The 27,694-nt window shown below is 41.6% G+C and overlaps 1 protein-coding gene across 2 annotated transcripts; it reads left to right on the plus strand.

The window, feature by feature from the left end:
• On the plus strand, nt 1-26,915 carry MFAP3L (microfibril associated protein 3 like). Of its 2 annotated transcripts, none has more exons than XM_014878564.2 (3): nt 1-89; nt 11,404-11,805; nt 21,717-26,915. In XM_014878564.2, the coding sequence occupies exons 2-3, from the start codon at nt 11,523-11,525 to the stop codon at nt 22,577-22,579; spliced, it is 1,146 nt and encodes a 381-aa protein (XP_014734050.2). In that variant the 5' UTR covers nt 1-89; nt 11,404-11,522; the 3' UTR covers nt 22,580-26,915. The 2 variants fall into 2 exon arrangements, with proteins under 2 accessions (XP_014734050.2, XP_088019722.1); XM_088163596.1 differs by lacking the exon at nt 1-89 and adding an exon at nt 8,821-8,839.
• Nucleotides 26,916-27,694: the final 779 nt, after the last annotated feature.

Below are 27,694 nucleotides of genomic sequence, written 5' to 3' on the forward strand. Positions count from 1 at the left end.
GCGCGGCGGCGGCGGGCGCTGCCGCGGGGCGGCGGCAGCAGCGGCGGCAGCGCAGCGGCAGCGAGAGAACGGGAGCAGCGGGCGGGCAGGTGAGCGGCGCGGGGGGCGCGGGCCGCGGTTCCCCAGCGGGAGGGCGGCGGTCCCGGGGAGGCGCTGCCCGCCGCCGCCTCCATCGCCCGCGCCGCCGGCACCTGCCGCGGCTGCCCGTGACCTCCGAGCTAGCTGGCCCCGGTGCCGCGGTGGCTGAGGAACTCCGCGGTGAGCCCCTGGCGCGCTGTCCCGCCGGCGGCCCCAGCAGAGCCTGGAGGGCCGGAGCAGGGTCCGGTGGCCGTGCCGGAGGAGTGCGGCAGCCCGGGCAGCCCGGCACGGCGCTTCTCCCGCGGCCGCTGTCGCTCGCGTGGAGCCCGGCGTGGAGCGCGGCGTCTCCCCGCGCCACGGGAGCGCAGTAATGCTGTGTCCAGCATGAAAGTTCAGGAGAATATTTCAAATCAGCACCGAGTCCTGAAGGAAAGTGGGTTTCATAGGCAAAAAGGAAAAGCTAATGAGCCCAAGGCTTTACTGGAGCCTTCCAGCTCCTGTGCGCAGGATGCTCGCTGCTGTCCCGCCCTGGCAAGGGGAATGGGAGGTGACACCTCAGTGCAGAGAGCTCTTCGATGGAGCGAACTTCCCAGAGGTTGTGCTGTCTTATATTTAAAATAAAGGATGCCTCCTGATATTTTGCTTTAATTACCCATTTACTTCTCAGGATAGCCTCATAAGATTACACTCAATTTCATAAGTGATCTGAGGGAACTAGAATCTAACACTTCAGAGTGGTCTTGAAATAATCTTTCCTATCCTGTTTCTTAATAGGGCCAATTCGAGCAGTATCAGACAAGGGAGCTTAAGAGAACAGAGAGTGCTACTGAGCAGGCACTTTTCTAGTGCATTTGTCTGGAGAGTCTTGTAAGAGACTACACTTCCTAACAGCTCTCTTTCATTTGTTAAATTGAAATATCTCAGATGGAGCTACGCTGATAACCCCACTTGGGGAAATAAAAATACCAACTGTGGCAAAATCGTAAATGAGACTTCATTTGGTACATGTTTGTCTGAAGGACTGTAAAATTATTTTAAAAGGAAGAACAAAAAGACATTAAAACACAAATAGTTCCTCTTTTCACTGCAGTAGGACAAAATACGGCAGATCTTTTTTCGGTGGAGATGATGTTTTGCATGGCAGGAATCCTTTGTCTGGCTTAGTGTGGACCGTTAGCATCAGCACCATTGATATACTTGTGGTTGCTGTACTAGAAATCCTTTATTATTACAAGTCTGTCTCATTCAGACTGCAGCATATCAACAGCTGGAGTGCACATTGTACGCCCATTTTTTTTTCTGAAGTATTTGGAGTTTTCAGATGCCTCAACAAACAGCAGAACATCCACAACAAACAAAAAAAAAAAGTGTTTTGTGTCCACTGAGTATTTCCTGTCCTGAAGGTTCATAAAGTTTAAAGATAAAATCAGTCACTCTTAAAACATTTAACACATGGTGGGAATGTGGTTGTGAATTCTGAAGTGACCTATATTGTACAACTCCAGTTGCTTTACTGCCCCATCCTGTCCCCTTTGCCTCCCTGCAATTAGACAGGTCCCGCACGAATTTGGAGGAGGAGGATGGAGTTGGCACAGAACCTGGCTAAAGCACATTCATTGCTTTAACCAGGGGAATAAAACCCAAACCCAGCCAACAGAGGGTCACATTTCTGACACAATGACAGGGGCTTCTGGGGAACGATTTAAATGGGAAAAAACAAATCTCCATTTCAGTTCTTGTCTACAAAGTTTGGAATGTGGGGCTGGCATTTATTTTATAGTTTAAGCTTCTTGCACAGTGTAAGGCACCAGTGGGATGTGGATACAATTTACAATAGGGAGAGTGAGATTGCAGGCAGCAAAGCAACCTGTACCAAGCTCTGCTAGCAGTCTTCTTTCCCTCTCAGCAAATTGCACCTTTACTAGAAGTCTTTGCAGGCACAAATGCCTATGATCCTACTTAGAGATGTCCTGGATTGTGTTAATATGTCACCAGAAAACTGGCATAAGACCAAGGTCTTAGATACTTCCTGGAATTTTTCATTCCTGCTGTTCTGAGCTGCCATCCATTCATGCAGACTTGTGGGCTTTTGCAAATATCTCTCTGTATCCTTAATTTTATTATTTAGTTTTGACAGTTAAAACAGTGGCATTTTCTTCCCATATACATCTTAGAAACTTCATTTCCAAGACAATGGAGAGGTTATCATTTTTTACCAGTTACTGTGATTAAAATCATCCATAGCAGCATTTTAGAGCATTTATCAGAAAGATCAACCTCTATACAGATGTGTGTAAATAACTTTATTTTGGAAAAGGGCCACTCTATGTGGAGGAATTTCTTATTGCCTTAAGAATAACCTACCTAGCCTAGACCTAATATTTAATTGACATGGGTCTGCCACACTGAGAATTTTATTTCAAGAAAAGACTCTTGCTGATATTTTTAAGTCACGCAGGGGCCAGGGCACTGCAGCTCTGTGTGTGTGTGGTTCCCAGTCCTGTGTGTGTGGCTGTGTGGTACACACAGTACTGGGTGCTGAGAAAGTTATGTGCCTTTACTGTTACACTTTTTAGTGCAGCATAGACATAACCAGCACACAAGTCTGAAATTAAAGAAATTCTTTAGTAAACTCTTGAGGGCCTTCAGCTAAATTATTGCATACACACAGCAATATACAGTCATGCTTGGAGAGGGCTGAATTGATCACATTTGGGTGCAAGGAAGACTTAAGCTGCTGTGTGGTGCAGGGCAAACTTGTTTGAATCCATCTTCTGTCCCCTTTGTTACTTGTGGAGGGAAGAAGCACAGACACCTTTAACCTGAAATAATCACTTTCAATTGCAGTCAGTCATGAGCACTTAGATTCCTTTAAATTCCCCCTCTGACAAGGTTAATCCTGTCCTAATCATGGCATCTATGTGTAACCTTTATGCCCTGTATCCTAGCAACCAATATACGTGAAAGCCAATCATTAAAAATTATATCTATCTTACAGTTCTGTAGGGATAAGGAAGAATTAGTCATATTCAAGTCCGTTTTCTTCTATTCTTTTTTTCTTTTATGTTCCAAATAATATGGGAGTCTTTTGTTAAAATAGCATAATATAAGCTATATCAGTGCATTGAAAACATTCAGTTGTTCAAAGTTTAGAGTTTAAATAGAATTTTTAGTCTGTAAAGCCCTTCATGTCTTTGTTTAAACAAAACTTAATTTTTAATTTTGTGTTATATTTAATTGTCCTGCATCTGGAATTTTTCTTCTTCCTTTGGAAAAAGAAAACCACTAGATGTGCTTAAGGGATGGCTAGCTTTGACAAGCAGAGCTCAAAGGAGGAAGTGGAAGGAAGTGAACTGGGCCATATTCTGCATTGCTATGTTCTTAGCAGAGTCTCATAAGCCTTGCCAAGAGCATATGAAATCTATTGCATTTGCTGACTTTGGTTATTTAAACTGTTGGCAGAATAATGCTTACAGAGTGCTGGAACAAACAAAAGACACAAGGTGCATAAAGAAAATGAAAGATATGTAGAACCTGGGGAGGCCAGGCAGAGCTCAGATGCACATGGAAGTGTGGGAGGGATTCTCTGTGCATCTTCATTGTTCCTGCTTTCTCAACAGAGGGAACTCTTAAGCATTGATGCATCTGCATTTACTGCAACAGCAAACCAGCAGCTATGCTGAAAGTTTGCAAGGAGTTAAGCAAGGGACTCTTAAAGCCATACAAATGTTTCTGGAATAAGAGCTTTGTATACAAAACTATATTGAATGGTAATTGTACAGCCTCCAAATAAATACAAACGTGGAGTAAATCTAGATAATCTACATAAAGTTTTTATTTCTAAGAATAAAATTCTTCAAAGCATTTATGTCTAATCAAATATAATGAAAAATATCCACTATCGATAGTGTTGAATTTGCTTTATGATCTGGGTAACCTACAGCTCAGTAGGACTTTTTCACTACAGTACCTGCCTTGATGAAAAACAGCAAGCTTCTCCACTAAATATAGAGCTTGGCTTTTGCTGCAGTCATTAAAATACCACATAGAAAGAAAACTCGGATTTCTCAGTCCATATAAGAGTGCACAACTGAATTACAACTTTTTAATGAGAAGTTAAGCATCCAAGTTTCCTGAGTGCTTTTGTGTATTTTGCAAAAAGCTGATTTGACACAGCAGAGATGCTGGAATTATAGGAGCTGTGGCATCAAAAGGGGATTTTCCAAAGATTTGGCATTCTTAAGGTACTTTTAAATAACCTCTCCAATAATTACCCACCAACAGTCTTCATTCTTTTTTAGGTTAATGGATTAGCATCTCTGAGTGTTCATTGACATCAGGACAGTGCACATCACACCATTCAAAGACATGGTTAAATCAATGGGTCCATTCAAGTATTTAAAGTGAAGCTCCAGGATGCCATGTGCTTGATAGTTTTGCAATATTGAGACATGAAGTAGTATAAAGAGAATAAAGAGAGACATGAAACAGATAAACAGAGGAGAAATTTACAGTAAAAAAAATTAAAAAACATTTTCACACTGATAAAAGCAACATGAAAACTCTTTCATTGTACAGCTGCTGAATAGATAGGCATATGTTTCTTTCCCTAAATGAAAACTCTGGATATAGCATTAATTTTCTATTACACTTTATTGCTGCTCTCTTGCTGCTGTGTCTTGTTACACTATGGAACCCTGAAACTAAGACAAGTGTATTATTATGATGCATCTTTCCTTTGTTGCCCCCTACGGTGTTGTGTGTGTTTTCAGACCAAAATAATTTTAGAAGATTAAAAACTGATAATGGCTAAGTTCTGATCAGGTTCTGCCATTAATGGTAGAATAAGCTACAGCCCTTGGTTGGTTTTTTTGTTTTTTTGTTTGTTTTTTGTTATTTATCCTTTGTCACCTTACTGAACAGATTGGCAAATGTTTGCCTGTAAGAACTTACCAATGCCTGAAAAACATACAATTAATTTATAGCCTTTTTTTGTAATAATTTTTTTAAGACAGGACTGCTAGAAAAGGTCTGCAGGTTGCCATACTGACAGCCCTTCCTGTTCTCTGTCCAGGGTCATACACCCAGAGGATAATGCATATAGAGAAGTCCCCACATTCATCATAGGCTGTCATAATCTATCAATCTGTACTTGTAAATTATATACAGTCTCTTGAATCTTTATAGATTCCCAGCCCTTATTTTATCCTGTGTCAAGAAATTGAGACAATCACCTTGAGGGAGATGATTCTCCCTCTCTCCTCTCTCCTTGTGAGACCCCACCTGGAGTACTGCATCCAGATCTGGGGTCCTCAGCATAAAAATGATGTGGACAGGGTGAAGCAAGTCCAGCGGAGGGCAACAAAGATGCTCAGAGTTACCTTGGCTGGAAATAAGTATTCTCTATATGGTAAAGAGGAGATGTACTGTTCTTATCATGTAAATACAATGCAGAAGGCCAAATACTTTTCTTTTCAGGCTGTGGTCAACACTTTCAGCCTGTCTTATCATTCTAAAATGCTGCTACTCAAAAAGTTATGAAGGAGATAATGAGGACAATTTCTCAGCATCCCCTATAGCAATTTTTAAGATCAGACGTATTTTTTCACATTGTCTTCCCCAAGGCAATTCTTTTATTTGTGTTTCTGGAGTATTAGAGTTTCTTTAGGTTGGGAAGGCCTCCGGGGGCATCTGATTCGACAGCCTTTTCAAAGCAGGGCCATTGTATACCAGCTCAGTTAAGTTTTGAACTTCTCAAAGGATGGCAATTCCATGGGCCATCTGGACAACCTATTGCAGGGCTTGAGTGACCTCCTGCATAAAAGTTTCTTTCGTAAATATTCATAATTTTAGTTGTTGCAGCATGTGTCCCTTGTCTAAAGTCCTTCCACAGCCTATCTCTCAGAGGAGCCCATGTCTGCCTTCTCAATACCCTCCTATCTGGTGGCTGAAGGCAGCAAGTGTGACCCAAGGTGACTGAGCACACATGGCCAGAGCTCAGCCCTTCTGAGAGGTTCCCTAAAATTCCCAGGCAGGTGAAGGCAGCTGAAGATACTAAATAAGCATATAGCTGGGGGCTACTGCCCAGTTGGGAAGCCCCAATCTAGATGTGCAGAAGGAAGCTCTTCATCTTGCAGACATGACCAGGAGATCACCTATTCAATGTAGCCAGGGAATAAAAAAACCATGAAGCTACAAAGGACTGAAATCCCCCACTCCAGGAGAAAGAAAAGAGCAGCTCTTCTGGAACCAAGCATTAATATTTTATCAACTGACAAATAAGTAGAAAAATAAGTCAAAATTTTTCTGATAGTTGTAAATGACAATTCTTGTCATCTGCATGCCTGGATTCCTAATAATTAGACCTTTTCAGTAGGTGGTTCTCACTCATAAGCCTATGAACTGGCAGTGAAATTCTCACCTGTGTGGCATAAGTTCCTTAATTTGCATTCCTGCTTCCTGTTCACTTTTACTTTTTCCCACTTTGAAAAGACATTGCCTATGGAAACTGAGTAGCAAGTAGTTTTTGAGTAATAAAAAACTAGCCTTAATTTTGGTTTATAGCAACAGCCTTTATACTTCTTTTACATCAGTGAGAACTAGAATGAAAATAATTTAATTTTCTTGGTCACTTACAAGCCAAAGAAGATAGGACTGGGATGTTAAAGCTGTAGGAGTGCAATTTATGCATTATGCAGTAAGCTGGCTTCTTGTGCTTCACTTATGAATTGAATAACCTCACAGTTAATAGGATTACACATTATTCCAAGAACAAGAACAGGGCAGTCTTACAGATGTGAGAAAGCCAGGAAAAGATATGCATCATTGCCCTCCTTTTCTGTTCTTTTGTGCTCTGTCATCATGTTGTTCTGCACAAATGCAGCACCATGACCATGCGCCCGTAGTAATTTTCTTTGGTGGCAATAGTATGAGAAGCAGACACATCTATGACACGAAAAAATAAATGGTCAGTCAGAACATGTCTCTGATTAATGTTCCTAGGCAGTCTTAGATGTGTCTTCTGTTTAGACTGATGCCTGATTTTGGACAGAGAAGTTGTAACTGCAGCTTTTGTCTGTGTTTCACATTAATTAGGAGTAAAACTATCATGCTGCAGCTCTGCTTTTTCTGGAGCACATTCCAGGGGACTTCTCTGGATAGAAATGCATAGAGAGCATGCTAGAGCTGGCTGTCATGTCACTTAGAAGAAAAGCTTATCATGTGTTCTCATATGGCTCAAGTCTTTCCTTGGAAGTTAATCTCACAAGCAGTAAATCTGTTACTTAAATATTTTCAATTTACACCATTTGGGTTGCAGAACTAAAAAACAGAACTATCAATCTATGAACCACTGGCAAGCATTGTTGAGTAATAAATGTTGCTTCAGATACAATACAGCAGGAAAGTTTCCTATATACATGTTCTAGGTGCTGGAGGAGAGTTTGGGAATTCCTTTCATTCCATCTTCAGAGCTAAGCCTGTCCCTGCCTCACAGTTTTGGGTGGAAAACAGCTCAGAATAGTTAGGGGTGCTCTTTTTCAGTTCATGCACCACAGATTTAAAAGTTAAAAAAAAAAATAATAAAAGTATATGTAACCACATTAATTATATTATATAGTGTTTTATTTTTTGTAAGTATTTTACAGGTAGCTCATGTGCTTTGGAAATTACATTCTTTCCATGGTCAGAAACTACCTCTTTGTTTATAGTGACCTTTTCATGGCAAAAATGCTCTGAGACTCAATCTGTTCCTAAAAAGTGAGTCTCAGGATTGCAGATGTCCTCCTTCTTTTAGAGTACTGTGTTACTCTCAGACTCTAGGAGTTATTACAGGAATCTTTGTTATAGTCTAGTCAATCCAGCTTTCTCTGACTTAGATTAAAAGGTTACAGTTTTGGCTGCCTTCAAGGTTTATCATAGGTCGCAGCTAATTGCTGCCTCTTGTGGCCAAGATCCTGGGTGACAGCACTGCACCCACTTCTCCAATACTCTGGATTCTCTTGCTGTTTTGTCAGATACCACTAGCAGTCCTATTTTGGTCTCAGTCTTCTCTCCATTTAGTTTTGTGATTAAACCATAACTCGTTACATCACTTATGTTTAGCAAAGCAGCCGGCTCCCACATCTGTGTTCCCTGATATCCTCAGGCTGCTCTTGTGCCTGTGGCAAAGCAGCAGGACAGGAACTTTCAGCAAATCTTCCCTTGCATCAGTGTCTGGTGTGAGCATAATTTCTACCCTTTCAGTTCTCTCTCTGCTTCTTCCTGCTTTCGTAACCTGACTCTAGCATTTTTGGTCATGCCCAGCAGGTTTACGGAAGGTCCTGGATATTTGCGTCCCAGCTTGGCCACTTTGTAACTTTCTTGTGTCAGCTGGGGCTAAGAAAACCTTTGCTTTCTTCCATCTCTTGTTTCCTGATAGCATTGGAGAGGATGCACACCAAAGGAGAGATTGCCTACTGTTTCCTAGTTGCCCTGGGAACATTTGTCTAAACTTTTATCCTAAAACACCATTCTTCAGAGAGATCTCTCCCTGTCTCCTCAAACATACCCAGGTTCTTCCTTGGATGGCATATGAAAGCAGCAACCTTCATTACCAAACATTCTGCTTTAAACATACTGCCTGATTATTCCTCATATTAGCCATCAAACTGTAGTTATTTCAAATAGAAATGTATCAACACAGGTATTGAGTGGTTTTTAAATATTCTACATTCCAGGAACATACATGAGAAAGTGCAGTCCAAGGAGTAAGAAGGAGTAGGTAAGAATCTTACCAGTAGACATAAATTATTCATCTATATTTCCTAAAATTTACTGCAGCTATTTATGGTTCAGTTTTGGTCCAGAATGAGGGAGTCACTGTTACCTTCAGACAAGTAATCAACCCTTTGGCCAAATTGTGGACCAGTCACATTTGCTATCACTACACAAAGGTGCAGTTTCTGCTTCCATATGCTCTGTGTTCAAAACAGGTAAACATGGAATAGGCAATGCCTTATTGCCATCACACCTTCCAAACCTCTGCCCACATTCTTGTGCTGTGTGGAATCACTGGGCCGTCGGCTACCTTGAGCTTCCTACTACACTGTTGATCCAGTCCTTACAGGTTTTCTGTTCAGCCACTGGGGAGATGCTATTTCACTTCCTTCTGGAATGCAAATTGCTCTCCACCATAAACGCCTTTTGCTACTGATTTTTCTGCTGTAAAAATATATGATAGATCCAAATGCAGTAATAACAAGCCCTAGATAGTAATTGGAACACAAAGCTTAATCAGTTTATATTGTTATTTTTTGCCCTTCCCATTGTCTTAATCCAGCCAGCCTCTGTTCCTGCTCCTTTGCCAGGAAGTGTGATTTCGGCTTTTCTGTATGGCGCAATGCAGATCTGTGACGCTGTACAGAAACATTTTATAGACTGAATGTGTGTAATCATGAAGAATGTCAGTCTCCAAGGTTAATGGAGTAGTAGAAATGAGATGTAAGTAGTTACTGAAGTGAATCGGCAGAACTGAAGGTTTTTTCCCAAACTGCTGACTCAGAGTGTACCTTCAAAAGCACAGACTCTACATGTTTTGCATAATTGGAAATAGATTTCTGAATTCATTGTTTATATAGCTTTATATGACAAATGAGATTTGCATATTAATTTAAAGTTAAAAATTATTCTGCTCTTCAAGAGAAATACTTCCACATTCAGTAATTATAAAAGAAGAGGCAAAAAAAACAGGCTTAAAGCTGGGACAGACCTCTAGATCATGCCAGCAGTTTATCTAAAAAAACATAAGTTTTCATTTCTAGTAATTTCTAGTAATGATTCATCCTGTGAAATGGAAGAATTAATTTGCTTTTTCAGTAACACCTGTATCTATTTGTAGGAAAGCAAGTTCATTGCTTTACAGAGAAGAGAGGATGCATAACAAAACAACCTAAATCAAATATTACCAGTGAAAGACAGTAATGTTGCTTTCTTTCCTTTTTGAATATAGAAAATAAGGAAGAATTTTTTATTTTTTTTTTAATTTTAGTGTTTCCTTTATATACGGAACTGATCTAGGGAACCGATCTTGCCAGCAGTTATTTTGTGTGCTAAGGCAGATGAATTACCATGGGTCAAATGTATTTTTAAGAAAATATAAACTTTTTTGAAACGGAAGTGTTCATTTGGGGGAAGTTCATTAGATACTTTCCTGTATTTGGATTCCAGATAGAGTCTTCTATCTAATAAAATTCACTAAATTTCAGTTATTTACCTCAGAAACACGAGTAAAACAAGTATAGTTGGACACTGTGATTTTAGCATAATTTGTGGCCTTTAGACTCTTGAGTGAAATTTTCCAAGGTGCTCATTTTGAGGCTAACACTGTGCCCTCAGTCAGTACTGAATGCCAATTGTGTTTACTGGGAGCATAATGAGGCCAATAGAGAGCACATTTGTAACCCTCCCGCCTCTGTCCAGAAACTGAAATCACTGCTGCAGAAAGGCCTCATTGTGGGTGATTAGCTGAGGGAAAATATTGAGGGAGAGTGTGCAAAACGTACACAGGCAAAATGCTTACTGCCACATAAGGAACAGAAAAGTCCTAACTTCATTTGTATCTCAAAGGAACATTAACCATAATTATGTCACTAACAAGTACTCTTCTTTACGAATCTGCTCTAAAAATAACAACACTGAAATTACTTTATCAAGCAGGAAATACCCTTTTTAAGAGTAGTCTTCCAGGCTTTTTTTTTACCTCAGACAGCATTAGCTTCAAAAAAGTGAGTGGTCTGAGATGTTTTGCTGTATGTGCTGCTGTGTTTGGGAAAAAATGAGGATATCAAGGATTCCAGCATTAGATCCAAAAACCCTTCCTGGAATTGTTCTTTCTTACATCGTGTTTCACAATTCATCTAAGACCATGCACGTGGTAGAGTTGCAGGACCAAACTGGTAGTGGCAGCTTTTAATATTCTGTTCCTTCATTTTTCCTATTGATTTTGCAAATGGTTTTTATAAGGGGGGAAAAAAAACCACAAAAAACCTGTGAACTTTTGGCATAAAACTGTAGCTGCTACCATAGCTAAACTGCTGCTAAGTGTGCTAAGTTTCTAGGTGATAAAAGCCTTCTCCTACGCCTGTCACTCTGAACTACACCACTGTCAGGAAAATGTATGCATCTTTTTCCAGTAAGGATAAGGACTGTGATAACATCAGCATTTAGACAAGACACTGTGCTGATGAATGTGAAATGCATTAATGGATGTGTCACTATTTTAAAAGAGCATATCTAATGGATTGTTTATACATGCCGTCTCTCTCTACTTACTTATTTATTTTATAGGATATTTTAAACATAAAATTGCACAGATCAAAGTAGAACTCTCCTGTGACCTGCTCACTCCAAAGACCTGCATTCAACAGAACCAGTTCCCAGCCAGTCGTGTACACCACTGAAGGAAAATGGACATACTGAACAGCCACCACTTTTTGTACTTTCTGCCTACCACACGCCTTGTCATCTTACTAGCAGCTTTGAGCACTGCTGAGGATGTGAGTAACAGCACTTTCAACCGCACTGACACACACACAGGGGCCGCGCCCGTGGTGATCTCCCGCATCGACCACATCATAGTCAAGGAGGGCAGTAGTGCCTTGATCGACTGCAATGTCCAAGGGACTCCCAGTCCACGTTACAGATGGTACAATTCCAATGGCCGCCTGCTCCAAGAGGAGGAGAATAAAGGTAGGACCTTAGTAATAGCACTGATGTAGCCTGTCCAGAGACACTTCTGATTTCAGCAAGTTGACAAGTAACCTGAATTCAATGGCCTGGCTGTGGTGTTTTCCTGTGTGAAAATAAATGAAAGCCTGATGGCAGTTATAAATTTTTTATGCACACCTTGGAAGAAAACAGTAACTTCTTATGTGTTATTTATAGCAGCACATAGCAAGAAGCCGAAGCAATTAACTGAAGGTGTAGACAGGCCTCTTTTCATTGGATGACTTTGGGTTTGCTCCTGTTTCTCATTCTGTCCTCCTTTGTTCTTCTCTGGCACCAAAAAATGATTAAAAAGCTTTTTTCCCAACTCAAAGGAGGATTCTCATGACATATGAAAATAGTTTGTTGGCATGAACTCAACACAGCTAACTCCCTGACATGCCTGCTGTCTTTATGTGCAGTGCCACGGTAGTGTGAGAAACAGAGATGCCCTGAACAACCTAGTGCAAAACCTATATAGGGCAACAGTCAGGACAGGCCAAATTTGAGCCTTCCTGGCTTTAGTTAAGACTCTTCAGTGGCATTTGCCAGAGACCATAATTACACAAGTTTATTTTCCTTAAATGGAAGGGTGATAATCCTAGTTATACTTCTAGAGAGTGTTTGAGGGGAGTGTGGGTATATGAAAGGTGTTTTTCTTATGTAATCCTTCCATAGTGACTGCTTTGTTCACTGCATGATGAAATAAACTCTTAGTTGTAAGATAGCATGCCTAACTAATGGCTGACCTGACAGAGAACTCTGCTGTGATGGGAGTAACGATTGACCCAGCTTGATGTGAAACAGCAGGGGATATCTGTAACTTACTGCGTAATTGGTTTTGTTTTACAGTACAGCATGTTATCATTTTCTGAGTAAAGCTTGAGAAAGGAACTACTTGAGCTACTAAGCAGACTTTCAAACATTATTTTTGTGGTTGTGTCAACATAAAGTGATTAGTGTTTTGCTAAGGTTCACTAATAGAAAATTTCCCCTTTAGTTAGGCATCTAAACTTAGGTCTTTGTGTAGCCAGCTGAGAGAGGTAGCTGAAACAACACTTAGGCAAGTGAGCCAAAACTTTTACCAAATCAGTAAAAAGTACAGATGTAGTATTAAGACAACATCACTTTAACTTAGAATGCCTCCTTTAAGAAAATGTCTTTCTGTAAGAAATATTTCCTAGCTTGAGATCTTTCTTTGTGGTGTTAAGTATAGCATTGAATTGTTATCAAAACCCAGCAATGACACCTTTCCTAATAATTGTTTTCTTAAGTGGATGACAATGTCTGTCAGGTTCCACTGGCATAGACCCAGTCACTGAGTCACAGTTCAATGCCTTTGTGTCATTTTAACAGCTGGAGCCAGGATACATCACAAGGCATCTTGTTATTTCACAATTAATAGAAACCTACTTTGCAAAAAGGACTAGCGTTGCAATTCAAAGAAATACTGAGCAGTGAATATTCTGTATTTTTGTTATGCTAGAAGTGGAGGAAGAAGTGTCATCTATTACAGATGCTAATATTTCCTCTGTAAAGGAGTTTTCCTCTGAATTTGCCTAACTTTAGCAGATGGGGGTGATTTTTTTTTAATGTGAAGGTCAGATTTAGACTGAGCTTTTATTTATTCTGCATTTTTTTTTTATTTCAGATGATTCAGCTGTATTAAAGAATTTTGCTAGGGTAAAAAAATATTATTTTGGTTAAGTTAAAACGTCTAAGTAGAAGGATAAAAATTGTCATGGCGGGCCCTGGGGTAGTGGTAGAGTGCCGCAACCTTCCAGAGAATCGTCCTTAGAGGATGACTCTGGAGCACTGGCACATCCTCCGGCTCGCTCCCGGGCAGTGAGTGATTTCACTCTTTTGTGAGCGCTCCGCTTCGGCCGACGCAGGAGAGAAGAGACGGGAGCTGCGTGTGGGGTTCCAAGATGAGATTTATTCCTCTTCCTCAAAGGGCCCAGGAACAAACTGGCTCCCAGGGTAGGAGTGAGCAGGGCAGATATAGGATAGCCAGAGGGGCAAGGTAGAGCAACAGCGAATGGTCTGAGGGCTCAGGGGGAAGGGCCAATGGGGTACAACAAATTAACATGTAACAGAAAAGCATGGTGGGAGCAAAACTATAGTTCAGATAACAAGGAGGGAGTGCCTAAGGGCATAACCTCCAGGGGGGAGAGAGAGACAGACTCTTTTGCTGAGAGGCTTTCAGCATCCACAATTCCCCTTTCTTTATTTATTAAAAAAGCTTTTCTGACAGCCTTTTTTTAAACAACGTATATGTAAGACAAGAAAAGCAACACAACAAAAATACTAACAAAAATTCAAAAAAGCTTTTAACTAAGGAAAGCCCCCATCCTTTGAGTCCCAACTGTCCAAGCAAATTGTTAAAGCCATGGACGAATTTTCCACATGGTCACAATGATGGCAGCGAGGTAGGTGGTCTTCATTGTAGGGTTGGGATGGAGTTTCAGTTTCAGATGTTGCCAGCAGGATCGCTTTACGCAGTGGGGACGCTTGATCTACTGCTAGCAGAAGCAGCATTATGGCGGAAAATTTTAAACTGAGTTTAAAGTCAGTTTCAATTGAAACTGGAAATGAGGTAAGTAGGGTTGGAGAAAGGTATTAGGTAACTTGCGGAGGAAGGAGAAAGTAAGGTAGGTAAGTAGGGCTAGGCAGGTTGATTAGAGTTTATTTGGGGATCATGGGGGATGAGGTAGTTGTGGCTAGGTTGTGCCTAGCCTACATTTCCATAGTCGTGTCTAGTTTTGTATCTTTTGCCTGGGATCTTGTGATGGGGCAATTTGGTTGCTGCTGGTTTGTTGCTTTGCGGTGTCTTCTCCTCCAAGCAGCCCACTTTTGGTCTTGTAGTCCTGCTTTAGTAGACTTGGAAGAGACTTTGTTATTGGTGGTGGTGGCAGCGTTTGTCAGCCCCAAGTATGGCTTTATACCTTTCCCCGGGAGCCATTTTGCGCCAGATGGTATTGACACACAAGCATATCCCCTTCCCCAGGTAATCAACGGGAAATATTTAATATCTAATGTTTATTGTCTCTGGATCCTTGTTCAACACCGGCGGCTTCTCATTGAGCTTAGCTCGAGTGGAATTGGAGAAGTGCCGGAGTACAGGGGTCGTTGGCTCAGAAAAAGAACAATTTAGAAAATTTATTACGTACAAAGCCTTACAGAGTCTCTCAACTGGAGACATGGTCTCTGTCCCTCCCCGCTGTTGATCAAGGACGCACTTGATGGTACCATGAGTCCTTTCCACATTTGACTGCCCTGTAGGATTATGGGGAACACTTGCAATGTGCTTAACTCCTCATTGATTAAAAAAGTCCCTCAATTTTCAGGAAGTATAAGCAGGCCCATTGTCCGTTTTTATTTTCTTTGGGACTCCCAAGGTGGCAAATGCTAGGAGAAAATGCCTGATGGTATGTGCAGCATTTTCTCCTGTGTGTGCCGAAGCAAACACTGCGCCTGAAAATGTATCTGCTGAAACATGAATATATTTAATCTTCCAAAAGTGGGGAAGTGGGTTATGTCAGTCTGTCATATCTGGCAGCTGTTCAGTCCTCTGGGGTTGACCCCAGATCCCAGCGATGGCAACTGCTATGATTGGCAATTTGGGCAGGTAGCTATGATGGCTTGCTCTCTTGTTAGTCTGAACATTCTTATTAAGGCTGGGACATTCTGATGATAGAAGGCGTGGGACATCTTTGCATGTGAAAATATGTCTGGTATGTTGGTGGCTTTGACAGGCATGGCTAATGCATCCGCTCTCCTGTTCCATTCTGTGATAGGTCCTGGGAGATTGGTGTGTGATCTCACATGCATAATGTGGTACAGTTGCTTTCTGTGGGAGATGAGATAGATTAGCTTAGAAACTAACTTATATAAATTTGGGTTGAAGACCTCCTTTAAAAGTGAATGTTCTGCCCTCATAGCTACACTGGCAACATAAGCCGAATCAGTGACCACATTGATAGGTTCTTGGAATTTTTCAAAAGCTCTAACGACTGCTGCTAGTTCTGCAATCTATGGCGATTCTTCAACCACTTGGACATCAGACTCCCACTTCTGTGTCCGGGGATGCTTCCATGTCATTACTGACTTGTGGGAGGATCCCGAGCTGTCAGTAAAAATTGTCAGTGCTTTGAGAGGGGATTTGCTTTGGATAAATTTAGGAACCAAATTAAACACTTATTTGAACAATCTGTGTCCTGGTAAATAATTGAAATTTGGTCTGGGTAGCTATCCAGGGCAAACTGGAGGCTTTAGTTGGATAGGAGCAAATGCTCCAAAATCTCCAATGGTTGCCATTGGGAGTATTATGCATGTGAACTCACACCCCAATAGTCTTTGTAGGTTGGTGATGTAAAAATATCCACTCTATAATGATTAAAGGGTCTCTAGATTGCGTGTCCCATTGGAAAATCAGCCCATAAAATCGGGGTGCCTTACCCAAAATTGCGGGGTTGGTTCGAAGCGATAGGCTTGCCTCGATGTTAGGGCCTCTTGTGCCATCTGGATTGACTGTTGGGCTTCTGTGGTGAGTTCTCATGGTGAGTCCAAGTCTTCGCTGCCACGTAGGAGATTGAAGAGTGGAGCGAGGACCTCCATCGTAATCCTTAGGAATGGATGAACCCAGCTGATGGACCCTCAGAGTTGATGGAGGTCTCGCAGGGTCTTAGGGTCATCTCTGATGACAAGCTGCTGGGGTACGATGGTCCGGTCCTGGATCCAGAGGCCAAGGTAAGTCCATGGGCTGGAAAACTGGATTTTGTCCTTGCTAATTTCGAATCCTGCCAACTCAATGGCTGTTACAGTAAGTCAAGTCTGAGGCATGTATAAGTATGTCATCCATATAATGCAGAATTCTGGCATCTGGAAACAGGCTCCTAATTGGTGATAGTATTTTGGCTACATGCCGTTGACAGATTGTGGGTGAGTTTTTCATCCCCTGGGGCAGGACAAACCAATGGTATCATTTTAAGGGGGCTTGCCTGTTAGGCAATGGCACAGAGAATGCAAACCTCAGAGTGTCTTGAGGATGGAGGGGGATGTTAAAAAAGCAGTTCTTTATATCAATAATTGCTAGCTTCCAGTCCCGGAGTAACAGCAATGGTGAGGGCATTCCGGATTGCAGAGGACCCATATCTTCGATGACATCATTTATTTTCCTAAGATCGTGGAGGAGCCTCCACCTGTCCTTGCCAGGCTTTTTTAAAACAAAGACAGGGAGTTCCAAGTGCTGGTGGTCTCAACTATGTGGCCCTTGGAAAGCTGCTCTTCCATGAGAGCCTCCAAAGTGTGCAGTTTTTGATTGGGTAGGGGCCTCTGATCGACCCACACTGGATGGTCTTGCTTCCAGGTGAGCCAAGGGGTGCTCAGCAATGGCCCCCACTAAAAATCCCTACAGGAGATTTTTATGGAGGCTCCCCATTGGGCCAAAAGGTCCCTGCCCCAGAGGGTGATAGGTGCCCTGACCACGTATGGTCGGATGGTAGCCATTTTTCCCTCAGGACCTTCCACTACGATATTGCACTTGCTGCGCATTGATACTGTGACCCCTCCAGTCCCAGAGATCATCCCCGCCACAGGCTGAAGTTCCCAGTTTGGTGGCCACTCGGAGCAGGCAATGATGGTGACGTTTGCTCCAGTGTCCATCATGCCTGGGCGGAGGAGCTTTTCTCCTTTGCAAAAAAGGTTGCATTCTACTATCAGTTTATTGGAACCCACATCTGCACCCCCATTACCATGGGGTTAATAGGAACCTGTTCTGAGTAGGTTGGTGGTAATAAAAATGTTTGTGCAATTGGAGTGCCTTGATAAAGTTCGAAGGGTGGTTCAGTACAGGAGACCGAGACAAGGATTTCATCCTCATGACCCACAGTTTGCATTTTGGGGAGGACATGGATATTGTCGGGTCCATTGATAGAGTCCCCGATGATTAAAATGCCTCTAGGGCTGTTGAATGGCCCATACTTTCCCGTGGGAATTCTAAAACCACATTCCTCAACAAAATGTATAGTCAGTGCGCTTAGCAACTGGCACCGGGTTCCCACCTGAATCTCACCGTATGGGCGGTCGTCCGGATGTATGCTGGAATCTTCTCTTCCTGGTGTTCAGGGATGGTGGGGAGAGCAGGGCAAAACGGCTTGTGATTTGGTATTGTGCGGGGCTGTTCTGTGCTCTGCTGGGAGTTTCCTGGACACTGTTGGTGAGGTGACTGTCTATTGGGCCATGGGTGTTTGTTTGTTATTGTCTCCATTTCAGGACAGTTCTTCATGAAATGTTCAGGCTCGCCGCAGTAAAAACTTGTTTGTTGCTCTTTCACGGTAACTACCACAAATGCTCCAGCTACCCCATTGGCAATTCCCGTTGCCACTGCCTGTGCCACAGAGTTGTCAGTTGGAGTGTTTGGCACAGGTTTCAACCATCTGCTCGATGGTGGGGTCAGAGTCAATTGACAGAGACTGCAGGATTGCCTTGCAGCCTGGATTTGCATTTGCTAGCGCAATTTTATTTAGAACCTCTTTTCACCCCTCCAGGTTTTCGATTTGTTTTTCAAGAGCAACTCTCAGTCTGTCAGCAAATTCTATAAATTACTCTTTTGCCCCTTGCTTGATGGTACCAAAATTCTGGGTAGAAAGGGATTTGTCAGGAGTAAGCAGCAATGCTGGTTTTGTGGCATTAGTAATGTCCAGCAAAACGGTTTCTGGCAATAGATGAGCCTGATCGTTTGGCTTCTGGAAGGTCTCGTCTCCGGCCAATTGTTCCACAGTAAAATTTTGTTTATTGGGATCTTTTGAGTAGGTATCAGACAGGGGGATTAGATGTTTTTCCACCGTCTGTCCCACAGCATGCACTCTGCAAGTGTTAATAGACAGTGCACGATGTTTTTAATGTCATGTGGAACTAAGGTGTGAGCCGAGAAGGTTGCTTCCAGGAGATTCTTAAAATAAAATGAGCTCCATCCATGTTCTTTTGCCACTTTGCATAAGTCTTTCATCTCTCCATATGGGGAGAGGCTCCCATAGGCCATATGGTATGGCCCTCTTTCCACTTTTGCGAATGACTGGGAAGGCAGTGATCTTATCTGCCAACTCCCAGTCCTCCTCCCGGGGTGGCCTCCCTCTGGGTCTTCGCCCAGCAGTCTTCAACCTCAGGTGGTGAGTCTGAGTCTGAGGACTCGCTGCTCTCATCCTCTGAAGAGGATGGAGGGCACTTGATATCATGGCGAGACCCTTTTGGCCGGACAGGGGCTGCCAGACTGTGGGTGGCAGTGGAAGCCAAGATGGCTTCCTTCCGGTCTCTATCAGGGTCACTTCCGGTGTCATGGACCCCGGAAGTGATACGGGCCATGGGGGAGGGCTCAACCGAGGAGGTGTGGGCGGTGTCCGCGTGAGGGAAGGGTTTCCCGGTGGAGTGGGAGGGTCCCAACACAGTTACACCAACAAATGACGCAGGGAAGGGGGAGGATCAGGGCACGATGGGGGGCGTAGGAAAGCAGCCATTTTGAGGTGGTACGGTGTGAAAACTGGGGTATGAGGGAGGCAAAATGGCGGGGCTGGCTGCATTGCCAGCACCATTTTGTGAAACGGGACGAAACTGGGCACAGGGGCATAGGTAGGAGGTTGGGGGAGAAATCCAGAGAGACATGGCCAGTGCTACCCTGGCAGGGGGAGAGAGAGGATCGGGAGGTGTCAGGGAGTTGGAAGCAGCCCTATGGATCATTGCTACAACCACCTGCTGATCATCCCTCAGACAGGGAAAGGCATTTGGGAGCGTAGGAGGAGGAAAGAAGAGAAGGGGTTTTTAACAAGAGACCCGAAGTGCCTGATTTACGAGACAAAGGAAAGAACTTCGCAACTGAAAGCCCAAAAAGAACCCAAACGACCAGATTAGGAAAACGTTTGAAAACCCAAAGAAAAAATCTTTTAAGTTCCCCTTTTGATAACTTAAGAAAAAGGGTGCTCACAACTCGGTAATAAACATCTCTTTGAGGAGGGCTGAGCTTAGGGTGGCTTAACCTCCTTAAACTCCTATTCCCCACCCAACGGTAAAAGGGAAACAGAAAAGAGAGAGCCCCAATATTACCAACTCACAATTTTTCTTCGGGCTGCACAACGCCCGCTGGGCTAACAGAAAGCGCAGGGGGGTTGTCCGGCCGGCAACCAGTCTTCTGTGGTGTTCTGATGAAGGTCCCCGTCTTCACCCCGTGGATGGCACTCCCATAAAACTTGAGACACTCTCCTTGGGGAGCCAGCTACCCGAGAGCGGCTGAATTCCTGCAGCTGAGGCTGCAAGAGACACTTCTCCAGGAACCGCTCCAAGGAAGATTCCTGTTCGGGCGCCAACTGTCGCGGTGGGCCCTGGGGTAGTGGTAGAGTGCCGCAACCTTCCAGAGAATCGTCCTTGGAGGATGACTCTGGGGCACTGGCACATCCTCCGGCTCGCTCCCGGGCAGTGAGTGATTTCACTCTTTTGTGAGCGCTCCGCTTCGGCCGACGCAGGAGAGAAGAGACGGGAGCCACGTGTGGGGTTCCAAGATGAGATTTATTCCTCTTCCTCAAAGGGCCCAGGAACAAACTGGCTCCCAGGGTAGGAGTGAGCAGGGCAGATATAGGATAGCCAGAGGGGCGAGGTAGAGCAACAGTGAATGGTCTGAGGGCTCAGGGGCCGTACAAAGGGGGAAGGGCCAATGGGGTACAACAAATTAACATGTAACAGAAAAGCATGGTGGGAGCAAAACTATAGTTCAGATAACAAGGAGGGAGTGCCTAAGGGCATAACCTCCAGGGGAGAGAGAGAGACAGACTCTTTTGCTGAGAGGCTTTCAGCCTCTGCAAAAAATATGTAATTAAGAGCTCTCTGTACACATGAACAGGCAGAGATCTTGTGGGAACATTTTACATAGGCTTCTACTGGAGATAATGTAAAAAAAACCAAATTAAGTAAGTCATGTGTAACTAGAAAAACTTTGAGGAACTACAAATCTAAATTCATTACCAATAGATAGTAGGAAGTACAGTAACTAGGTGAATCTTGAATCACTTTAGCAATAACAGAAGTGATGGCTTTTTAACATGCTTCAAATGCAGTTTCATACCTAAACTCTTCTGCTGTGCCAAGTTCAAGGAATATGAAGTGTTCATGTATATGAAATGTATATGTCCACGCAGGGGACAAAGTTATCAATTATATTACATTGATGGAAATTACTTTTAAAGGTAAAATAAGTTCTGTCATTGTGTGTAGAGGTTCTTACCAAGAAACAAGGCATTCCCTGTCATGGCTTTTCTTCCCATCTATTTTATTCTTCCTATCCTACTTCCCTCTTTTAAAAATCATACTTCAAAATCAGTTTCTCACACCTCAGAGGGCAGGCAATGTAGTATATGATGTCTGAAATGTTAGGGCTTTTAAAATTTACATTAACAGAATTATATGAGATATTGTAACAAAATGCCAAAAATAACCCAATTGTAAGCAAATGCATTGTCAGGGAACAAAACAAGTAGGGTTTAAGTAGGTTTTTCTGTCTCACAATCCCATTGATCCTGTTCTTTGAGGAAGTGTGACCTGTGCTTGGGCGGCTCTCTGGAGTAGTCCTAGCTCTGTAACTTAACTGACCACAAGATTGAGATAGAGGTGATGCATATTAGCATTTTTTATGAGACCCTTTTAGGGCATGCTCTGACTCTCCAGAATTGATGTCAGGGATTTGACAGTAACACAGCTTGGATCTCAGGCCTTTATGATGGTAAATTCTTTGTCTTCTTGTGAACATTATTTCCTTCTTCCAAAATCTGAAGCCAGTTTGATAAAGCTGATGTGTAAGACTATGCTGATCATGTGACAAAATACTTCTAATTACTCTGTTTCCTCTCCAACAGGAAAATGGTGGTTTCTTGACAATGGGCTACTAAACATTACCCACGTGTCATTTGAAGACAGAGGTAAATACACGTGTGTCGCATCTAATGCGTATGGCAGTGTTAACAACACTGTGACACTGAGGGTTGTTTTTACCTCTGGAGATATGGGAATCTATTACATGATTGTCTGCCTTGTCGCTTTTACCATTGTTATGATACTGAACATTACTCGGTTATGTATGATGAGCAGTCATCTGAAGAAAACTGAGAAAGCAATCAATGAATTCTTCAGAACAGAAGGGGCAGAGAAACTTCAGAAGGCCTTTGAGATTGCAAAGCGTATCCCAATTATCACATCAGCCAAAACGCTCGAGCTTGCCAAAGTAACCCAGTTCAAGACCATGGAATTTGCTCGCTATATTGAAGAACTTGCTCGGAGTGTACCTTTGCCACCTCTCATCATGAACTGTAGGACTATAATGGAAGAAATTATGGAGGTTGTCGGTCTGGAGGAGCAAGGACAGAATTTTGTACGGCAGGCAGCAGAAGGCCAGGAAACCACTGAAACAGATGAGCTTTACATGATCCCAAATGCTTTGACACGCAGTGAATCTCCCACAGCTGACTCGGATGCATCATCACTGCATGAGCCACCTCAACAGATTGCAATAAAAGTGTCAGTTCACCCATTGTCCAAAAAGGACTGCATGGATGGTCAGTCACAGGAAAACATGCAGTTGGACACCAAGGAAGAAGACACTCTTCAAACACCAGCACTTCCTGCGGAGCCCCCTCCTGAGCCTTCTGTTGAACTCAGTTCTGATGACACAGCATTGGCAAATGACAAAAATACATGCGTTATATATGAAAGCCATGTATGATAGTTACTCCTGAATCTATGCATTGCAGGAAAATCAGGTGGAGCTCTTTTAAAAACACATATTGTACTTGCCGCTAAGCCTTACCTGGAGACTATCATAGCAAAAGCATGTAAGTGGATTATTTGGCACTTTCTTCTCAGTTTGAGTTTAGTTTACCATGATGTATGGCAGAGTAATTGCTATTACATTACTATTAATTGCTGGTTTTGATTAGAAGTATTTCCAAGAAACATTTACCTCAGCATTTCCTAGGTTGGAGTCACCTGTAGTGGCCTGGTGGAAGTCACTGGTAGTCTTTGATGTAGGACACTTGAACTTACTAAACATAAAACTGATTTCCGTTTTCCTCCTTCACTCTCTTTATTTCCATCTATTGCATTTTTGCAAATATTAACTTGTGAATTTGAAATATTGCCCAAGAGGCAGCACTCCAGTAGCCAAATAAAATCCTAATAGATCCCATTTACAAAACCTGTTTGCTCAGCTGCATTGTGATTTAGAGGGCTATTAAAGAAAGTTAAAATGTTTCCATTTAATTTGAGACCACACTGCTTAGCCACATGGGAAATAGTTTTCCCTTTTTCATGGAATGAAGATGCCAACGATCATTTGTTTTGCATGAAGAAACAACTTTGAGGTGTTATTACAGAGGGAAAGCCTGTAAACATCTTACAGAAAGTTGCAATCCAACAGCTCTGCAGGGTTTTTTTGCATACATTTGAGCATTTTCTATGTCGCCAGAAGTTCATATGGCAAACAGCTGCAAATATGCAAGATGCCTTGTTTTGAAGTAATTTGGAAGCAGTAACTATGTACTACCTTACCAGAAGATATGCAGGCTCCATAACAGTCCTGCAAATGCCAGTAATCAGTTGATGACAAGACTGAAATGGCAAAATACCTTTTATTTGGCTTCTTAATTCTGAACAAATTTATATATTCTGAAGATCAAGCCTAAATTCATATATAAGCATCAGTCTGAGAGTGTTGTATCCAAACTGAAAAAAAATATATAATCAAGTGTCCTATAAAATTACAAAGACAAGTAATGCCAACTGTTAAATGTGATGTAATTGTGTTGGGATTTTGGGACCCTCCTACATGTAGGATGTTCACTGCTGGAGTACATGTGACTCTACCCCAGTAAAGCTTTAATGATTGCAGCAATTGTGGCATTAAAAAGGATCAACATTTCTGCCAGGAAATGCCAGGAGTGGAAGGCAAGTGGCCATTTGTCTTGCAGGTAGACAATAAAAAGTACCTTCTCTGCAGTAAGTCTGGAAAGAAAGCACTTACATGGGGTTTGTGTAGGGTTAATAGCATATTACTTAATTGCCTGACACATTTATTTTGGAACTGATGAACAAACTATCACCTTATAGTGTTTAAGAAGGATTGTAGTATAAATATAGATACTTAAAATAAATCTGGAATCAAGTATATGGTAGAAAAAGAAGTCTCTTAGGTCTATGGGGAGAGGCATGGATGGCTCTCTGGACATTTTAACAAAGCAGTCACATCTCCATAAGGTGTCTTTTGGAGGCAATCAGTTATATTAACTGCACAGGTAATCAAGACCAGACAAAGTCAATGTTGCAAGTACATAGAAGAACCCTTGATAATGAACTGAGGTCTTATGTCAGCTTCCTCATGTTAAAGCATAGAGCCTCACCAGCAGTGCAATACAGGAATACCCCATGACTTACATAGGTGATGCAGAGAAGACGCCATATTTACCTTTCTGTGGTTATTAAAAAAAAAAAATACATGTTTAATAATGGTCTTCAGATTTTACAACCACCTTGTGAGAAATGGCAGTATTCCAATGTCTCATATTTTTTTGTGCTCACCACAGTGGCAGGTCTCTATACAAAATGCATTTGCACATGCCCAAAAGGAAACATGCAAGGGCAAAGTCCCATTAGGAATGTTACTGGAAATATTTGAGTTCCAGTGAAGCAATATAAATGTAAGACAGAAGTTAGTTTAAGAGAATACCATCAAAAACCTCACTTCTGACCAGTGTGATTGACAATAGTATGATGCAGACAGTTAACTTCTTGTCTGAATCCAAAGGATATTTCTGTTTAGTGTTCACATCAATTTTTCAAGTTACTTGATTTGCTTCTGATATGAAAAGAGACAAGGGCAGAAACAAAAGCAGGAACTTGCACTAAACTCCTTTAACTCACCTTAACCTCCTGAGAAGAGGTACATTGAAGTTTCTGCCTGTCCAGCATTTACAATGCCCATGCATTCTAAATTTACCTACCTGGTGCCCAACTAAGATTGCACAGATTAGCAAGGATGTTCTCCTTGAAAGCATAAAACTAACTTTTAAATTACACTTTTTTTTTTAAGTTATAAAAATATTTATTACAGTATTTTAATTTAATCTTTTTAAAGTATGAAGTTTTTACAATAGAGATCAGACCCCTTCATTTCTATGGTGTTCTGACCCTAACTGCTTCTCTCAGCCTGTCCTCCAGCCTCTTTATTATTTATTTATTGAGAAATATTTGAGAGCAAACAATTCCCATGTATTTCTTTAGTATCATTGTGTAAACTTCCTTGAAGATACAAATTATGTTTTTCCCTATAGGTTGCCCACAAAGGGCACGTTTGAAGTACACACAAATGCACATTGCAAACCACATATAAGCAACAGATTCTTGGATTAGATACATGCAATACTTGGAATGCCAGATTCCTGCTGTTGCAAGGTCAAAGGGAGCCCTGAATTTTCTAGAGCTGGAGACACTCAGAGCTGAGAGTTCACAGGTAGGACTGCTCCAACCAGTCTGGACATTTAGCTTTGTGTTATTATCAGAATAAAAACTAAACAGCAATGTAGCTGAAGAAAATACCGATTTTATACAGAACTGATGCTTCTGGTTTATGTGGTTTTTCCAGTGGTTTTGTGTCTGCTGCTCAGTATCTTATGCATCCATTTTATGACACCTCTAAGCCTAAAGCTTTTTATACGCTTTCAGGAACTTCCTTTGCAGAAGACAGATCAGAAGCAAGACCCAAACCTGTTTTTCCTGTTCCAAACTTTCAGGCTGTGCTATTATAAAGTATGCAATTGTGTCTTGCAATATTTCTTAGCAAATGGCTACTTTATGGTCCAAAAACACAATTAACAAACATAAAATTAACAATGGCTCTAAGACATTAATGCTTGTTACAGATATTCGTGCACCTTAAACACTTCAGGGGCATTAATCTATTCCTGTCATTGGACTATGCACACTTTTTGTTACATTTTTCTATTTATTGTACCATCAAACTAAAAGAACTAATGGTTCTTTAAACACTCAGAATCTGGAAAATCCAGTCCAACTGAAATTGCATTCAAAAAGCAAAGGAACACCAGGCTTAACAAGGAAAAGGGATTTGCACTATATATTTACACCATTTTCAAACATTTTTGCCAAACTCTGTGAAAGATGACTAGATTTCTGCAGCAGAAGAAACTGGTGTTGGATTTGAATTTTACACTTATTCTTTTTTTGGTAAATATAAGACCATACTAATTGGACTACTAAATATAGTATTCACTATCTATTTTCTCAACATATTCAGTTTGAGCTGCATTTATTTACTGCTGATCCTTTTTATGTTCTCTAATTTGAGCATGTTTGTGATGAAACCTACCCTTTAGTTACTTTTTGTCTGTCATATAAAAATTTAAAAGAACCTATGGACCAGCATTTTTATGCAGGTTTGTTGGTAAGGCAGAGAAGCACGCTCCTGTGCTTGAAAATTACTGTATAATCATAAGACTTGCAAATGGCATATACGGGCAGATGTTGATTTTTTTTAGATCAGTGCCTGTTTTATTCTAATGTAGATACTATGTCAGTTCCTTGATTTGCAGTTACCTTTTGACAAAAGTACTGTAACATATAACCAGGGCTTTCTGACTTTCTGTTTGGTCAGATTAACTAATTCTAGAAAGTGTTAACAGTGTCAGATTTTCAAAGTTCTCATGGGATATCTTGGCAGCATGCTATTTTAAGAGTTGGCCTCTTAAGTATGCCATAGTTAGTGGGACAACTGAAAGCTTCTTAGATGCAAAGGAAATGCTTGCACTAAAGTATCGTAAGTTATATTTCATTTATTATGAAATCCTTTTTGATTTTACAAGAAATGTAAGACAAATATGAATGTGTTCTTTTGAGAAGCAGTTGCTGTATTTTGATTTAAATAACTGTTATGATTTTATAGCTCATGGCCGTAAACCACAAAGAGAAAAGTTCATGCTGAAGTGGCAAAATGAAATGTGATGTAGCTTGTACATTGATCATTGTTTCAATAAAGAATTTGCACAGAGTATGCTGAGTTTGTACATATTCAACAAAATATTTACAGTGCCACAACACCACTTTCCCACAGAAATGGATACTTAATGGCCTACATCCTGCACTAATTTTTGAAATAACTAGCTCAAACCTTTTCTATGTCCATTTTTTATCTCCTTGTCTTACCTTCCTATACTTTCTTCTGTCCCTAGCAGCTCTGCTGTGCCACTTCTCAAATGAGAACAGAATGAAGTTAGTTGTCAGGGCAAGTGTTTCTGCACCTCAGGCACCTCTGTTCCAAACTGACCTTTTGTAAGTCTCCAAATGGATTTTTTTCCCCAGCTGTACCAGGCTCTAATGCTGTGTACTATATTTAGCTCTCTGGCTTCCAGGCCCAAACTGAGTCATTTTACTCTTCCAGTAAAGGCAAACTTTACTGAGTCTGTGGTATCACATGTAAGTCTAAATTGGGCTAAGACAGTAATGTAAACTGAAGCTAAGTTACCAATTTCTTACTCAAAATCAGAATGTGTGGCAGCAAATTTTAAGTGTGGCAGACTTAGGACACTCAAGTTATGTTATGAGAAGCTATTTCATACCACGAGACAAGGCAAAAATGAGAAAAGCTAGCATTGTATAGCATAAGGAATACACGTAAAACCTTGCTTATGATTGAGTAGAAATTCAGCATCACTATCAAATCATTTCCCCATTATATAGCCTTTTTCTATTTTGAGAACAGATTCCTGTTACATCTACTCTAACCAGAACCTTTCCTATGCGGCTAAGGTCCTTTGGCATGACAGTAGTA

The sequence above is a fragment of the Sturnus vulgaris genome, chromosome 4 (genome assembly GCF_052056855.1).
Source record: "Sturnus vulgaris isolate bStuVul1 chromosome 4, bStuVul1.hap1, whole genome shotgun sequence".
Classification (NCBI taxonomy): Eukaryota; Metazoa; Chordata; class Aves; order Passeriformes; family Sturnidae; genus Sturnus; species Sturnus vulgaris.

Coding starts and splice junctions, on each gene's coding strand:
- MFAP3L (XM_014878564.2), top strand. CDS start 11,523: ATGGACATACTGAACAGCCACCACTTTTTGTACTTTCTGCCTACCACA. Junction 11,806..21,716: donor CCAAGAGGAGGAGAATAAAG/GTAGGACCTTAG, acceptor CCTCTCCAACAG/GAAAATGGTGGTTTCTTGAC.